The sequence below is a fragment of the Danio rerio genome, chromosome 6, assembly GCF_052040795.2.
Source record: "Danio rerio strain M-AB ecotype USA chromosome 6, GRCz13ab, whole genome shotgun sequence".
In the NCBI taxonomy this organism is placed as follows: Eukaryota; Metazoa; Chordata; class Actinopteri; order Cypriniformes; family Danionidae; genus Danio; species Danio rerio.
The window spans coordinates 46,505,773-46,523,602 of record NC_141026.1 but is presented as its reverse complement, the minus strand read 5'-3'; the positions used below and the strand labels follow the sequence as shown (position 1 = coordinate 46,523,602).

The following is a 17,830-nucleotide window of genomic DNA, read 5'->3' as shown; positions in this document are numbered from 1 at the left end:
TAACATGTTTTTTTAATAATCCAAGTCAAAATATAACATTTTCAGTACTCAGTTTGTGGGTTATATAACAGTTTAACAGTTTAACATTTTATGTAGTATTAAAGTTATTGTATTATATTATATTATATTATATTATATTATATTATATTATATTATATTATATTACATTATAGTAGCCCAAACTCTGAATGCTTTTAGTCTCAGTTGTACGCTTTTATACCCTTTTAGTAGAGCTTTTAGAGTCAATTAAAGGTACTGTATGTAAGTTTTTGACCTTTCTAAAAAATAAACACACTATAATATGTTTGCAGATATTTTAGAAACATGCAAGTGAACATTCTTGTTTATCTGAAAAACAATTCTGAAGTCAGATATTCTGCTTTGAAAATGTGCATTACGTGCCAGAACGTCTGTCTTTGTTTTGGTCCCTTTAACCCACCCAATGCCAGTTTAGCCAATCATGTTTCAGCACCCCAGGTTGCATTGGTGGGAAAACAGTGCATTTAATTAATTTATTTAGAAAGGCTCTCAAAGTATGCGTCCACAACCAAAGTGCGACCTCTGGTGGACAGTAGCAGACTCCGAAATGAGATGCAGATTCAGAGTTGCACATGAGGTGGTTATAAGCAAATAATTATATTATTAGCAATAATATAAATATTACTAATGTAAACATTAGGTGAGCAGGTTACATTGTAACCCTGTGTGTTAACACAGTGAAGAGATACACAGTAATAAGCATTTTGGCTGTTTGCACCAGACGAAACACGACAGAAATTGAAATACTGCCAATCAGAAGCACAAAATAGCGCACTTATTGCACTCCAATGATAATGGTCAGGTTTATAATCTAATTAATACATATTAAATATTAATACTAATTATTAATTTCAGTTGTTGGTTAAAACAAACTTCCTTTAACATGGAAAAAAATCCTTCTAACGCATGCCTTGGGTTTTATTTAGAACATGACCTAAATCGTCCTTAAATTAGTCTTTAGGCTCGATAGTCAGGCTCAGTCCTGTTGTTGTCGTCAATCTGGCAACTTGCACTTGCCTGTGTTTGAACCAGGCATGCAATACCTAGTTAAACTACTGGGTGTCAAACTTACCTCACTTTTAAGAGGGATCAGCTTTATAATGTGGAACTTTAGTTGAATGTTGTTGTAATGTCTGTTGAAACATTGTCTGTGTGAATCTATGTAGTTATAGAAGCACTTTGATGAATGTCAGTTGTTTTAAATGTGCTATACTAAGAAAATATTGTACTTTAATCCTTAATGTAACCAATAGCAACAATTGCCTTGCTTCAGCAAACAATGCAATAAAGCTAACTGAGAATCAAGAAAATATGCAGTGTAGAAGACATCTGTAATGTCTCTTATGCTAAAACGCTTCATAAAAATACTGCACTTAAAAGTTTACATTCCAGTACGCATGCTTTCTTCGCTGTCTTCGCTTTAGTTTACATATCCCATGGTTGTTCCAGATGTGGCAGACGATTAGAAGTATGCATTCTGATAAATGACTTAAAAAGCAGTTGTGTTGAAAGCTTTCATCATTGAAACGCGCACACACACACCCACCATAACAGATAATGTCTACAACTGTGTAAACATGAATTCAATCTCCATATAATGCCATAAACAGAAACAGCTAACTACTGTGGAAAAGTTTTACAAATGCAGTCGCTTTCATTTGTAAGCAATTTGCTATCAAAACAGTGGAGTCATATCGCATTAATCCATGACTGAAATTTCCTGTCACATCGAGCATCACTGGGTGTTACAGAATGTCAAAACGCATATATTATCAATGTAACTCAGTAGTTTTAACCACAAAGTCATAACACACACGTCATCTAAAGGAATTAAAAGTCCTCCACAAATGATTAATCATGGGTAAAAAGTGTTGTATGAAATATAGAAGCTGTCTCAGGACATATGAAAGTACACATTACTCTGCAAAACCAGGTGCCTGGCATCTGCCTCATATTTAAAGATTCCAGGCTTGTTCAAGACACAAATAATGATAATCGGACCACCCGTAGTTTGGCGTGCTCTGTTTGTTGATCTGCTTGATGCGGGGCAGACTAAAAGTCCTTACCAGATTTGGAAGATGGCCACTGTGGTGGAAATGTTCTGATATGTTTGCCTGCTGCTGAAATGTATGTTATAGATTGGCTACTCTTTTCATGTGGGGGTGATAAATCACATAAAAAATATTCAGTAAACATTCGCTTTGTAGCCTTATTGTAGAAATTTTATCAGAATCAGAAAGAGCTTTATTGCAAAGTATGTTTACATGTAAGAAATTTGCTTTCAGACGTTTCAGTGCAACAAAATGGCAGTGAAATAGTCTCAACAGAAACACAGATAATATAATATTTTATTAATAAAATAAATGTAGACAATTTCCTAAAAAAATAGTACAAATAGTAAAAATAAAAAAGTAAAATTAAATGAAATAGTAAAATTAAATGAAAAACTACAATAAAACAATAAAGCTAAATTAAATTAAATTATAAAAAGAAAATAATTAAAATTAAATAAAAAATACATAAAATAAAATAAATGGTAAATTAAATTTAAAATAATATATTAGGTAAAATTAATTTAAATTAAGTTAAAATAAAACAATTAAAATTTTAATATTAAATCAAATATAATTACATTACATTGATACAACTTTTAAAAATACAATTAAAACTAAATAACATTACAAAACTTAATAAATATATAAAATTAAATCATGAAATAAAATAAAATACATTTAAAATAAAACAAAATAAAATTATTAAATTAAATAAAAAAATTTAAATTAGCTAAACAAAAATAAAATTAAAAATAAAATATAAATATAAATTAATTAATTTTTTTTAATTAAATTAAAATAATAAAATAATAAAGCAAAATTAAATAAAAAATGCATTAAAACAATTCAAATTACATTTAAATAATAAAATAATAACTAAATTTAATTCAATTATAAAATAAAATGTTTATTTAATTACAAATGTATGTCTATGTATATTACTATATACAATATTGTATAGATAATTTACAAATTTTAATGTATGTTGTTAAATAAGTGTATGCATGTTTAGTGTTGTTTCACAATTATCAAGTGTTCATGATATTATTTACAATACAATATTTACTATCAATAATAATTACTATTAATAATAATTTTATCATAATCAATATTATCAATTATTATTAATAATATTATAAAAGTAGTGTTAATTATAATCTATAGATTATTATCAATTATTGTAAAATGTGAGCACCAAAAACTCCTATCAGGCAAATTATAAGCAAGAATAATTTGATGACATATTAAAAAACTTTATTTACGGATCACAGTCTAGCACAAAAACACGTAATAATTCATTATAATTTGCCACTATTCTTCAAACCATGCTAACTCAGCAAGACTCAATTATTTAAAATCGGAAAGGAAAAAAAAACATAGTTTGACCTTATTCTTTTACAAGTATTAAGAATAACTTAGCCTAAGTACTATTTTCAAATAGAGGACGAGAATTGTGATAAATCAAATGAGAAATATCCAGTAAACATTCTCTTTGTACTGGCCTGGATTTAACTTTATGTGACTTGCAAACCCTTCCCCTGACTAAAGAGGACCGATCTTACATTCATAATTTTGATTTCTTGCATTCTTAATGGAGGGTTAGAAAAGATTTATTAGATAAAAGGGAAGGAGAAAAAAATCAATTTACAGTAAATGGTTGTCATTAGAACAAAAATTGCTTAGACTCCTCTGGAATTGGTTTTAGATGCGCATGTAATTTGAGACTGTGTGGTACCTCGGTCTTAACCAAGACGTTTCAACTGCCTCTTTTGAAAATGTTCACTTCTGTGGTAAAATGATGATGGCTCCCTTTTTCTCTCTTCCTTCCACTGACAACTTTGATGGTCTATTATATTTAATAAACAGTTTTAGTGCTGAAATAAATCAATTTCAGGAGTGCCTAATCCTCAGCTCAAGCGGACTGTAAAGCCGCAAGTTCTGGAGAAAAGTTTGAGACATCTAGTAATGCAATACATATGGAGAGAGGGCCTTTGGGAGCCCCATATCTACAGATATTTAACTTCAGATGTTGGGGCTTCAAAAAAAATAAAAGGATGTGAAGGAAAGTCAAAAATTTGGATTTTGGTGTCTGCATCATGATTACATTTACAAAAGTGTTTTTATGCATAGAAAGCATGGCTACTAAATGCTAGTGTCTACCTTAATGTTGCAAATAATTTTTTTTTCATCTAAAATGAAAATAAAATGTCAATATATGAGTGAAAAAAAACATTTTTCAGCATGACCTGTGTGTAAAATTAAAAAACTCTGCATATAAAAATAGATAAAGGAATAAGTGACCATAACATATTTTAATATGATTAAAACCTGGTGATTGGAAGGACATTTGAAATATAGAAAGATTAAGATTTAATATCTTATTATTGGCGGAATGTACTGTGTTAATTAATAAAGCCTTTTAATGAAGCCATTTATTTTTAAATTCTTAAAATTTTATATCTTCTGTAAATTATGGTAAAAAAAATACTATTGCTTAAATGTCACAGTCTAATAAATGAGGGAAACAATAAACACTCTCAAAATTAAAGGAACAAAATCTGTCACTGGCGTGGTAACTTTTCACATTTTTGTTTCTAACAGGTCCTTAAAAGGTAAACATTAATACCTAAAAAGTACAAATGTGTACCTCACAGTAACTTAAAAGATACAAAAGTCAAACCTAAAAGTGCAAAAATCAAACCAAAAGTAAAAAAATTTACTTTAAAGGTACAAAGGTGTACCCTAAAGATACTAATGTCCATCAGTATAGTACAAAAGATACCACCCCAGACAGATTTTGTTCCTTTATTTTTGAGAGTGAAGGATTAGAAAAAATAAAATGCTGTCATTAATTAATTACTCATCTTCATACTGTTCCAAACTTCCAAGTCAAATCCAAAAAACACAATTGAAGACATTTTAGATTCTATTTGAGGGATTCAGAGGTATCTGGAGCCTGCCATTCGGGGGATTCAGACGTATCTGGCGTCCAACATTTGGGGTATTCAGAGGTTTCTGGCGCCCCTGGCCATTATGAGGCAGGATTGTAGTTCGTGTGAGTATTTTCCAGCGATCTCTGGAAGTTAGATCGCTGGTGATCGAGGAAGGAAGGAAGGAAGAAAGAAAGAAAGAAAGAAAGAAAGAAAGAAAGAAAGAAAGAAAGAAAGAAAGAAAGAAAGAAAGAAAGAAAGAAAGAAAGAAAGAAAGAAAGAAAGAAAGAAAGAAAGAAAGAAAGAAAGAAAGAAAGAAAGAAAGAAAGAAAGAAAGAAAGAAAGAAAGAAAGAAAGAAAGAAAGAAAGAAAGAATCTTTATAGCACTATATATTGGAAAAAAAATTTAGGATCACACCCTAAACTGCAAATTATTTTTAAACGAACCTTTAAGGTTTTATAAAAATGCAAACATAAACATCTCAGAAACCTTTTATCTTGTTTTGTTTACTTTTGCTCTTCCCAAAATTAAATAGAACAATTGACCTTGTTCTCTCTATTTTTGTGAATATCTATACCCCAAACAGCTGTTTAGAAAAAACTGCAGCAAATTAATAAAAAAAAACACTAGCCATGAAAACAATGACAAAAGATGACAACAATCCATAAAACAATGAAAAACAGTCTCACCAAGGGTACAAAAAGGACAATTATGACTAAAACCAGAGTTCAACACAGAAACAAGAGCATTGACAGCCACAGCTGAATAACTTTCTTCAACTTAAATGGAGTAAGTTCACAGTACTTATATAGATTAGTTTGTTTTAACTCAAATGGTTTGTAGCAATCGGTTTCCTCAAAGGGTTTGAGTTGCCTTAAATTAAAATTGATTTAACAGTACTCAGTTGGTTTGAGTTCTCGTTATTTACTGGGTTTTACTGTGTTCAAATTGCTTTGCTTACTCAAATAAAGTTCACAGTACATATTAGGCTTAGTTTTTGAACTTAAAGGGTTTGATGATATCGGTTTTCTCAAACGGTTTCAGATACCTTAATTTTTTGGGTTTTACAGTGTGTGTGTGTGTGTGTGTGTGTGTGTGTGTGTGTGTGTGTGCGTGTGTGTGTGTGTGTGTATTGTACATTTTACAATTGAAAGAGAATGTTTTTAACATTTACAATTAATTTATATAGAAATTATTATTACTATTATTATTATTATTATTATTATTATTATTATTATTATTATTATTATTATTATTATTATATTCACAGCAATAGAATAGCATTGTTTTGTAACTGATCCATGTATTCAGTCCGATCCAGTCTGTATCCAAGAAACTGAGTTTGGTCTTGCTCTGTTTCATGCCTGTTGCGCATACAGTAAGCATTGGGCTTTCTGATCAGCCAATCATCTCATTACAGCCGCCATCATTGTGTATTCTAACTGCATGTCTAAACTCATGTGGTAAAAATAGTTTACAAACTGTTGGGTCAGAGGTTTGCTCCTATCTGCTGCCTGGTTTAGTTGGAAAAACCCAGAGCTTGTTCTGGCACCAGCTCAGTCGAAAACAGAGTCTGAGTAGCACAGTTACTCAATACAGACAGCATAGGACAAATCCTGAAGAATGTCAACATTTTATCACATTCTGGGACTTTCTGTTATTGATCAAAGGCACTAATGGTGCCAATGTTGCCTTTGATCTGGCTGTTCGATAAAAAGTAGCCCAGATTAGCTGATTATGCTATAAATAGTCGATAATTCCAGCTAAATCTGAAGATACTTGGAAAGTAGAGTCCAATAGAATGCAATATATTTGACTTATATCTACTGCCCCACACAATATATCTTTTCTGCAATTAAAGATATAGAAATGATATGTGAGCGCAGTCATTTCCTGGACAGGCCTCATCCTCCTCCCAAATGCCTTAATGATTTGAGTGCTCTGTTTAGTATGGTTGGTTTTGCATCACTAAGCAACCATGGAAATGTTCAGTTATTGCTGGGGAGCATCCAGGAGGTTAATGAGAAAGGGGTTGACCACTAGGCTTTGCGATCTTTTCCTGCTTATCCTTTGTGGTTTACTGTCAAATGTCTTTAGCATGCTAAAAACAGTGGAGGAGTGGGGATAAGATAATTCCAAAGCCAAAACTGCAGGACGCTGTAAAGATTTTCCTTCCACTCTAACAGTCCTGGAAAAATTGTTTCTAATTAGATATCCTTGTTCTACAGCAATAATCGAACATTGCTGGAATCAGTAGCTGCAAAGACCAAGATTAACTACCACATAGAGCACTGGCCAAATGTTTACTTACTAAATGTGTAATCCATAAAATCACAGCTGGCCCTGCTTTAACAGTTTGGGCTCTCATATATTAATCTATTTGTAGAACAGTTTTAAAAAGAGTGAGAGAGAGAAGGCTATGTGCTTCTGTACAAAATAAAACATTATGTTGTGGCACAAACATGGAATTAGTTTGTCCGTTTTATCCTATTGTTTAATATATTTATTCCGTGCCTTTGTGGTTTTTGGTCCTTTTGCTTTTTTAGGGCCTTTGAAATATTTGGCAAGTTTGTTAATTCATTTTGCTTTGGCTTAGTCTCTGATTTATCAGAGGGCGCCACAGCAGAGTGAACCACCATCTATTCCAGCATATGTTTTGCAACCCAGTGGTAGGAAACACTTTACACTCTCCATTTTAGTTTATTCAATTCACCTATAGCGTATGTCTTTGGACTGTGGGGGAAACCAGAGTACCCAACGTAAACACACGGAGAACATGCCAACTCCACACGGAATTGAAAACTGACCCAGCTGGGACTTGAACCAGCAACCTTCTTGCTGTGAGGTGATGATGCTAACCACTGAGCCACTGTGCCACCCCTGGCAAGTTTATATAAAATTATGTCTTCAAGATGGGACTAGGACAACTTCAGCTGTGCTTTTCCCTAAAAATGAAATTAAATCAACCAATCAAAATCTAGAATTCAACAGCCACCTGTTATAATGTAAATAAACCCTTACACTGACATGAACGGAATTTGTTTTTCATTAGTTGCTTAGCATATTTTTTCTTTGAAGCACAAAATAAGATATTGTGAAGAACATTAAAGTCTAAACATCACTGAATATGAGAAAAAATAGATGTCTTATTTGTGTTCCACAGCAGAATAACATGTTTGGACGGACATGAGGGTAAATGATACAGTGTTTTTTTATATATATTTTTAAATGAAAAGTTCAATAAAAGCTTGATATACTTACAGTATAATACACACCAAACAGGAGAACAAGCCCCTTGACTGGTTTACTTGTGATTTTTTATTTAATTTTAATTCATTTGAATTTTTCAGCTTGGGTTGATTTGTCTTTACATTTACAGAAGACACATTTCACACACATTCTGCACCTCCATTTCATATATTCTTCATCATTCTCTCTGTCCTTTGAAATTTGCAAATATTCATGCATATGGGTTGTCTTTGAATGCAATCTACTGTACAAATGAACAAATACTGTACACTACCTGACAAAAGTCTTGCTGTCAATCTCAGTTGCATGAGCAACAAATAATAACTTGACTTCAAGTTGATAATTTGGAGAAGTGGCAGAAAGTCTATTTTTCTAATGAATAATCTGTTGAACAGCATACCAATCATGACAAATACTGCAGAAGACCTATAGGAACCCGCATGGACCCAAGATTCTCACAGAAATCTGTCAAGTTTGGTGAAAGAAAAATCATGATTTAGGGTTACATCCAGTGTGGGGCATGTGAGAGATTTGCAGAGTGGATGACAACACCAACAGCCTGATCTATCAAGACATTTGTGCTCCCCATTTCATTACAAAGCACAGCTGAGGGCAAACTCTTTAACAGGATGGCGCTCCATCTCACACTTCAACTTCCACATCATGTTCCTGAAGCAAAGAAAGTCAAGATGCTCCAGGATTGACCAGCCCAGTCACCAGACATGAACATTATTGAGCATGTCTGGGGTAAGATGAAGGAGAAGGCACTCAAGATCAATCCAAAGAATCTTGATGAACTCTGGGAGTCCAGCAAGAATGATTTATTTGAGTCATTGCAGAGATGTGTGGATGCAGTCCTCCAAGCTCATGGGAGTCATACACAATATTATTTTTTTTCACTGCACCATGACTTAAAATTCTATACTGCACAATATTTCTGTTAAGTGACAAGACTTTTGTCTCAGCAAAGTCAGGCCTTACTGTCAGAATTAAATAATTAAAAATCAAGGCATGATCCTATATTATTTTGGTAAAATAAGTGTAATCTAGACCCCTTTGCCTTTTACATAAGCCACTTTTGAAGCCAAATGATCAACTAGAAGTCAAGTTATTATTTGTTCTTCCTAAAACTTGGATAGGTGACAGGAATTTTGTCAGGTAGTGTACTTAAATGTGCATTTGCTGGGAACCCAACATAAGACATTTGGATGGACAATAAGCCAAAAGTCATTGTAATTACAGTATACCACAACAGTATAATAGGTACTTGTTTTGGCCCACTGCATACATCAAGACAAAATTATTTACCCTCGTTGACCATATGATCCTTTCAGCAATGAGTCAAGAATTTATTGTGGCTTGCCATGTTAGCTGATTAGCACAGCTTTTATCCTTGTTGCTAAACTCCAAGCCTTTGATGTTTCATGCCGCACATATTATGTCCCCTAACCCCTGACATAAATGTTAATCTCATTAGTTAAAATATACATAACAATATAAATGCTTTAGCTGTGATCTCAGCCCTTTTATTTTTATTAGCATTGCGAGGAAGGCTTTAATTGAAGGCTCATTAAAAGCGGAAATCAGTGGTATTTAAATCCTAAATTATTTATTGTGGTCCCAGTTTTACGCGCAGACAGTACCGTTTTTTCGCAATATCACGCCCTGCGACTTAATTAGCGCCAATCTTAAAAAGCCTTTAATCTCTTAATTAGTCTTATTTAATTACTTGCGTTCACTCAGCTGATGTTGTAGCAACTTGAATCCACCACAGATGTTATGCTTGGGTTACTTTACCATATGTTTGCATGTTTGCATTTAAAAAGCGTATGGGACACATTAGTGGACAGATCTGTATGAGGGGAATGCTTCCTGTACACACTAAACAATATACCTGTCTGTTTTGTATATTAAAAACAAAAATGACTTAATGACATTGAATTATTAGTTTGTATTGCTACAGTTTAGCCTTGCAATTAACATTTAATAGCGGTTAACTTCATAGCAACTGGCATTTTGCTTTACTACTAAAAGAAGAAGAGTAAATAAAACAAGAAAATAAGACGTCAAGCAGGGAGTACATGCTTACATGCTGTTAATGTTTCCTGTTTATGTGGTCTGGAAAGGATGAACTACTTTCTATGAGCCCATATGCTCACCAGTGCTTCGCAGAAGGCGATGAGACTGCCACATTGGATCAAAATATAAGAGTGCCAGTGCACACAGGTCCAAATGTCACTCTGATTATCTAGACATGAACTGATGCTGTGAGACATTTTTTTACTTAAAGGCAAGTGGAAAGTTCAGATGAGCCTATGGGTGAAATTGTGAAGCTGGCATGACAGAGCAAAGGTGTCTAAAGGGTTTACTCACACTAGGCTTGTCCTCTCTCTACTCTCCCCCGACGGCCCACTCTCACATTGCATTTTTAACATCCGAGCCAGAGCACGCTTGCATCATCAATGCGACTGTTTAGAAGAAAACAGGAAGAGAGGGCACTTTTGCTCAGTACAATGGAGATTGCTTAAGTTGTATTGTTTTGTGGTATTTTGAGTCGTTTGGGATGCATTGATTCATGTGTAAATATTATGGTGAACAGATCAACCTGATCTGAACCTTAGAAATTTTCATGAAAGTCAACATGCTGCACGTGATACCTGGTGGCTGAAGTGAGGTGATGTTTATATCTTTGATAAACTATGACAGTTCCCATTTATTGAAAGGTAAGAACGAGTAATACAGTAAATTCATATGGAACAGTGATGTCTTCAGTCTTGCATGCAGGCATGCTTTGCACTCATTAAGCCAGCATGCGAGTACACCATGAAAATGGAATTTAAAAAAATATATAAAAAAAAAAACAATGTCTTACACATCCTATTTTTTCCTTAAAGTGTACGAATTATTCATTCATTTTCCTTAGACTTAGTCTCTGATTTATCAGAGGTCGCCAAAATGAAATGTCAACTATTCCAGCATATGTTTTACGCAGTGGATGCCCCTCCAGCAGCAACCCAGTACTGGAAAAACATCCACACACTCATACATCAATGGCCTGTTTCTACTGAGTGGTAAGGTATGCTTTTATGGACGTTTCCACTGTCAAAAGGTACCAAAAAGTGCACTGTACCATACTATTTTTTGGGTACCCTTTGCAATGGGTACCTAGCACAGCAAAAGGGTATCAAAAGGTGGAACCAGACGCGCAGCTGAACGCTATTGGCTTACAGAGATACATCACTTGTTTGTGCACAACACAGGAGAATGAAAACAAAGTAAGCACCATTTTTAAACACACAGACAAGACATTACACAGTAATAATATATACGCATAAAAACAAGCCATGGTCAACTCAAGCTCAAACAAACCTTGTCGACATCTTAATGAACAGCCTCAAAGCCCCATCGTTGTTTACAAGCCAGTCTAAAGCGCGAGCGGTTTCGCTTTCTCGCTTGCATTCGCCATGCGTCTAATAACATTTGCAAGATAATTGAAATGCTTCTGACATCCGATCCTTTCAAAAATGAACAAACGCAAGAGTGACGCGCAAAAAAAAACAAAGGAGAAATTTAAAAAAATAAAAGGTGCAAATGATTTTTTTTCAGCAACCTAAAACATGAACAAACTGCCATGTTAAACTATTATCATCACCTTTTGGACTATTATGAACACGGATGTGTTGCGTGTGTTTGAACCCAAAAATGTTTTTTTCCAATGTATTTCTAAACATAGTAGTTTTAATAACTAATTTCTAATAATTAAAAAGTTTAATTTCCATTGCTGAAAGTCCAAACACTGAAGAGCAAAAAATGATGGCAGTAAATAATATTTTACTAGATATTTTTTTAAGATACTAGTATTTGGCTTTAAGTGTGATTAAAGGCTATATATTGCTTAAATATTTAAATATTTAAAATATTGCTTAAGGGGGCCAAAAATATTAAACTTTAAATGTTTTTTTTTATTTAAACAGCTTTTATTTATAGCTTAAATGAAACATATAAGACTTTCTCTAGATGAAGAAAATATTAAAGGAAATATTGTGAAAAATAGTTGTCTTCAACTGTAATTCTCAGGCAGCCAATGAGGCTCATAGATCGTCATTATGTAAATTTGTTCCAAATCTACGCATATCTGTCACAAAAGACTGCAATAGCAGTTCAGAATTATACAAAGAATTATCACATTTTCTTTTTCTTTTTTTTTTTCCCTTCACATGGCGCAAGAGAAGCCCAGCTAAAATGAAAGGAAATTCTCTTCATGTCTGGTATGTTGTTATGTTGTTTGTTTTTGTATTGTGTGCAGCACAGAGAAAAGACTCCCTATCTCTAGTCTCATCTGGTTTAACAGAAAAAGAGCAGACGTACGGCAAGAGAAAAGCAGAAGATAGAGTCCAGGTATTTGCCTCTGAGGCATCTTCCTGTCAGGAACCCTCCACTCACAGGGCTGATTGCAACTCCGAGCCACAACAGACCAAAAGCTCCCAGAATGCACTGCAGTGGTCACGACCTTGCAGTGTACCATAACTTTTACAGAGTGTAGGAGGACACGGACCACACCTAAAAAGAAAAATATTTACTTCTAGTGCTTAGAGAAAACAGAAATGTAGACTTCAGATAATGACTAGAAAGTAAGAAAGCGGTAGCCCGTGATGCTTTGTATGATAGCCAAGTCGTACTTCATAGAACTTTCTATACAAGGTTTTATAAATGGATATACAGTACATATTATTACTTAAATAGTACAAAAGTGTTCCTTTTAAAATTTGTAGGTACTAATATATACTTTTGAGGTACCAATATGGACCCTTTAAGTACAAATGTGTTCCTTTTGAAAAGGTACCACCCCAGGAACAGCTCACGTACCTTTATTTCTGAGAGTGTATGAAGCAGGTGCTCTTCTTATTTTAAAAACAAAAATCCAGTTGAAGTTCTTACATTTAGAAAAACATCTGTGTTGAATATCCTTATTTCAAACAGAACACATTATCAAAATAAAACGTTGTCTATTTGTTACTATAGAGTGGATTTATATTTAGCCTGATCTGCTGGAGAAATTCCCGCAAGGGACAGTAACAATGGTCATGACTTCAGCTCGTTATTTTTGTAATGGATAATTAGAGTGGGGTTGTTTCCGATTAGCTCCTCATGTTACTCAGGCAGAATGTTGCCTTGTTTCCGCGCTGATTAAATTATACCGCTGTGAGCCTCTACTACAGCATTGCAGCTGAGCATTACGCTTAATACTCCCCACTAGGACTTTAGTTAACTGCATGCTTTTGTTTTCATGCTTTTAGAAACCTTCGAGCCATTCACGCTTGCTAACGGAATTTCTCTAAATTACACAAACGTGACATTTATCTAAGCTCTAAATAAATTCAAGGAAAAATGCTCTCTGTTGTGAAAGGAGTTTCTCTGAGATGCTGCACCAGTTCTGGGCTATGTAAACATGATGAAAGAAAGTCATCTTAAAGCTTTATGGTCCCTCAGAGCCAAATCGCTCGTAAATACACATGCTCTTTGACATCTCTGCCCCTCCAGGACAAAACCAAGGATAACAAAGACAATGTTTGTGTTGTTTACATAAGATTGTTTTCGAAAGCTCTATGTCCTTCAGGCAGTAGTCCAAAGCTCATTGTGAAAAACTGGTTCTTCTTGACGCTGATCCTGTTCCTCCCCCCACCCTCTTGGTCGACTTTAGATTGAGCAATATTCAGATTTTAATTCATGGATGTTTAGGGCTGCACAATGTATAGTTTTAGCATCGATATCACAATGTGTGAATCCGCAATAGTCACATCACAGAACGTGCAATGTGGACTCAGGATTGTAGTTGACCATGGTACAACAGTTCAGAACACATGAACATTTTTGAGTCATTTCAGTTTAACAAAGTAAAAAAAGTGATTTTAAGGTCTCTGTAAACATTTCAAGCGAGTTTAAAGCATTTTTAAAACAAATGAACTATTATGTTTGAAGCTTTGACAAGTATTAATTGTATTAATTATTTACACAATGGAGAATTTGCAGCTTTATTGTACATTTGAATCTTTTATTTCTGTACCTGTATAGTTTTAAACTCCTTCACTTGCATATTTGCTCTACTTTATCTCTGCTTGTAGTTTATTATATTTTATGCAAGTGGTCTCTCTTACAAAATCATACTAAAATAATCTAAAATTAAAGTTAATTAAGTGAAATGTTCCAATACCAATAGTAGAAAGTGAAAAGTTTTCCAATATTGTGCAACCCTAATGTTCATATGGGTTTTGCAGACTCTCAGCCAGGACCTGTCCTATTTTAAACAGAATGTTTACCCAAAAATAATACTTTACTTTTGATTTACTTTCTCGCAAGTAGTATCAACGTGTTTATTTTTTTCTGTTAAACTCAAGATTTTTTGAACAATATTAGAAACCTGTAATCATTGACACCCAAAGAAGGGAAAAAAGTCAGCGATTCCAGGTCTGCAGGATTTTTCAAAATAACTTATTTAGTGTTCAACAGGAAAAAATAAAAACTCAAAATAAGTTGTGATACTGTAGATTAAGGGTGAGTACATTTTTGGCCAAACTATCCCTTTAACAGTATTTATTCTTTGAACTCTGGTCAGATGTGTTTGCTTTCTATTTAATTTCACGGCTAAATGCAATTTTACTCAGTGCATATACAGTTGAAGTCAAAATTATTGGCAACGTTTTTATTCTCTTTTAAATATTTCCCAAGTTTAACAGAGTAAGAACATTTTCACAGTACTTCCTATTATATTTTTTCTTTTGCCGAAAGTCTATTTATTTTTAGCTTGATTGGAATAAATTATTATTATTATTATTTTATATATTATAATATATTATTTTATATTATAAATTTAAGATTAATATCATTAGACCTATTAAGAAATGAAGAGTTCAGATGCAAAAAAAAACTCAAAATGCAGTCTAAAATTTTCTTCTAAAACTAGCAATTATTTTCACCATGCTCCTGTCTGTAGGTTCAGAAATGTTCACTTTTATGGCAAAAAAATAAGTTCATGGTCTTTAAAGTGAAATAACTGGCTGAAAAAATAATGCTAATTTTTCATAAATTTCAGACGGCACTTAAATATTGATTTTACGACTGGCTACAAAACAAATTACTGTTACTTCACTTGTTCCCTTCTCTTATATCAATTGCTGAAGTTTGTTCCTTGCCTCTGTCGCTACTGGCTTGCTTGGTTTGTCACTTGTGGAGGAACGCCTCGTTTAGTGTTTGGACTTTTAGCAGTGAAAATTAAACCACACTGAACTGAACTAAACTGAACTTGAAAACTGGATTGACAGTTTCAATTTACTACATTGTAAAAGCGCTACAGAAATAAAGATGAATTCAATTGTTATTTCAATTACTTCCCTAATTAATATAATAACCTAGTTAAGTCTTTAAATGTCACTATAAGCTGAATACAAGTATCTTGCAAAATAAGTAGAAAAAAATTGTACCGTCATTACGACAGAGACAAAATAAATTATTTAGTTAAAAAAAATTAAAAAAAAAAAAACACAAGGTGCATGAGTCTAGGCTAAAAACAAAAATCTGTTCCACATCTGTTCCATAGATTAGGTTGCACATCTTGTGGACACAGTTAACATATGCCAAACTATTCAATATCAGATCTAATGGATTTTACATATAGAAAGTGGCTTTCCTGCTTTTAACAAAGGTAATTTCAAGGGCACAAAAAATTCAGTGAGGACAAAACATAATGATAGTTATACGAATGCTTTATGAATGTATTGTATCCCATAAGCTCATTAAAGAATAATGATTTCCTCCAATTCGTCACAAGTGCTGACCAGAATGCAAGAACACAGCCTTTCTGTTGATTTCTCATTAATAAGAATTCTGCTTCTTACTTTCATAGCAGATCATCAGTCACAGACAGACCTCCAGATCCCGCTCTGCATTTGTCTTCTGTCAGGCCAAACTCAAGGATCATCCTCCAACTCAATCATCTCCAAGTTCCTAATGCAGACAGAAGAAAACTGAGATTATGATATATTGCTAACACCGAGCTACATATGAAGGCTGAATGTTTCAATAATAACTATATAAATGTAATAAAATTCATATGAAAGTGGAACACAGAATGATTAAAGGCTATTTGATAAAACATATTTAAATCAAACTGTTATTTTATAGTTTATGTCAGTGTAAAGAACAAATGAATATTAGTTCAAATATTAGTTTAACTTGTAGTGCAGGATTTGAAATATTTCGTATACGTTTTCGCAAAAACTTTTTTAAATTTTTATTTGAAATTTTGCATCATTCTTGTGATCATTTATTTTTATTTTTTTTAAGTTTCATTTATTTGTTTACATGGTGTAATGCACATTAATAGACCCTTTTCACATGGCTTTATGCCGTGTCCGGTTTCACACGCTCACAATTCTCCTCATTGAGAACTCAAACTATTGAGAACTATATTTACTACAAATACAGTTAGATAAAAAAAATATATACTATTGCAAAAATAACACCATGACCACCGCAAATAAATTCAGTATTATTAGATTATGAAATAATTTATAACATTATTAATTAAAAGGTAGCACTAATATCAAATTAAATCCACCCAGTAGGTGGTGGTAGGACACTGTATTAATTCATTAAAATGGAAAAACTGAACATAACTTTAATGGATCAGTGAATAATAAATGATAAAACTGATTGCATATATAGATAACATCCCATGTATTATGAGAAAATTTAATAAAGAATTGTACTCATGCTGCAATATTTACATATAACAGATAATACAAATGTATATTCATAGTAGCATCGAAGTAAAAATAATCTATTATTGAGCAAATTAAACAGAATTAATAAGTAAAAAGGTTGTAAACATGTACTTTCCTTGATAAACAATAGCTTATATATTAACATTTATGCAACAGTCTTAAATCTTAAGTCCAGAACTAAAGATACACTATGTTGCGGAAAGGCAGAAGTGAAGTGACGTCATTGTGAAAAGGATCTATTGACATTACTGTAAAATGTGCCAGAATTAGAATGATTTTTTAAATCTGCAGACCCTTGACAATGTTAAAGTCACACCTAAAAATAGAAACAAAGCATAATAGCACAAAATACACCGTCATATATAAAATAAACAAACACTAGAAACAAGGAGAACAGAGAAAAATTCCTTTTTTTTTCATTCTGCTTTCATGTTTATTTACAAGTCACAAGATTCTGACTGTGCTCTCAGACTTGTGTAGCTCTTTGTGTAATTGAATTCATATGCAGTGACTAGCTATTTCACAACAAGAATCAAACGTGCCCTGTCTTAATCAGCTTTTATAGTCAAAACTACACTTTTCATAAACCTGACTTCCACAAACACGCAATGGAACATTACTACACAGAACTTGTTTTAATTCAAGGTCAGCTGGGTGCTTTAAATAACAGGCTAAACTTTGAAATCAATTCAATCAAACCGAAACAGATGCAAGACCACACAGTAAAACCAGCCTAATCAATTCTTTCTGTTTCGTCTCTCAGGGATGTACCAAAAC

General features: G+C 33.1%; 1 protein-coding gene across 6 annotated transcripts in view; it reads right to left on the bottom strand.

Moving 5' to 3' along the window:
• The window catches only part of LOC147836458 (uncharacterized), a 455,522-nt gene that overhangs the window by 425,649 nt on the left and 12,043 nt on the right, over window positions 1-17,830 (bottom strand). For 3 of the 6 annotated variants that reach the window (XM_087257996.1, XM_087257997.1, XM_087257998.1), the window contains exon 2: window positions 16,166-16,274. In XM_087257996.1, the coding sequence (XP_087114122.1) occupies window positions 16,166-16,181 (16 nt within the window). In that variant the 5' untranslated portion in view covers window positions 16,182-16,274. Of the gene's footprint in view, window positions 1-10,646; window positions 10,742-12,258; window positions 12,834-16,165; window positions 16,275-17,830 lie in introns of those variants that run through there. The other 3 variants (XM_087257999.1, XR_015494101.1, XR_015494102.1) reach the window with 3 other exon arrangements.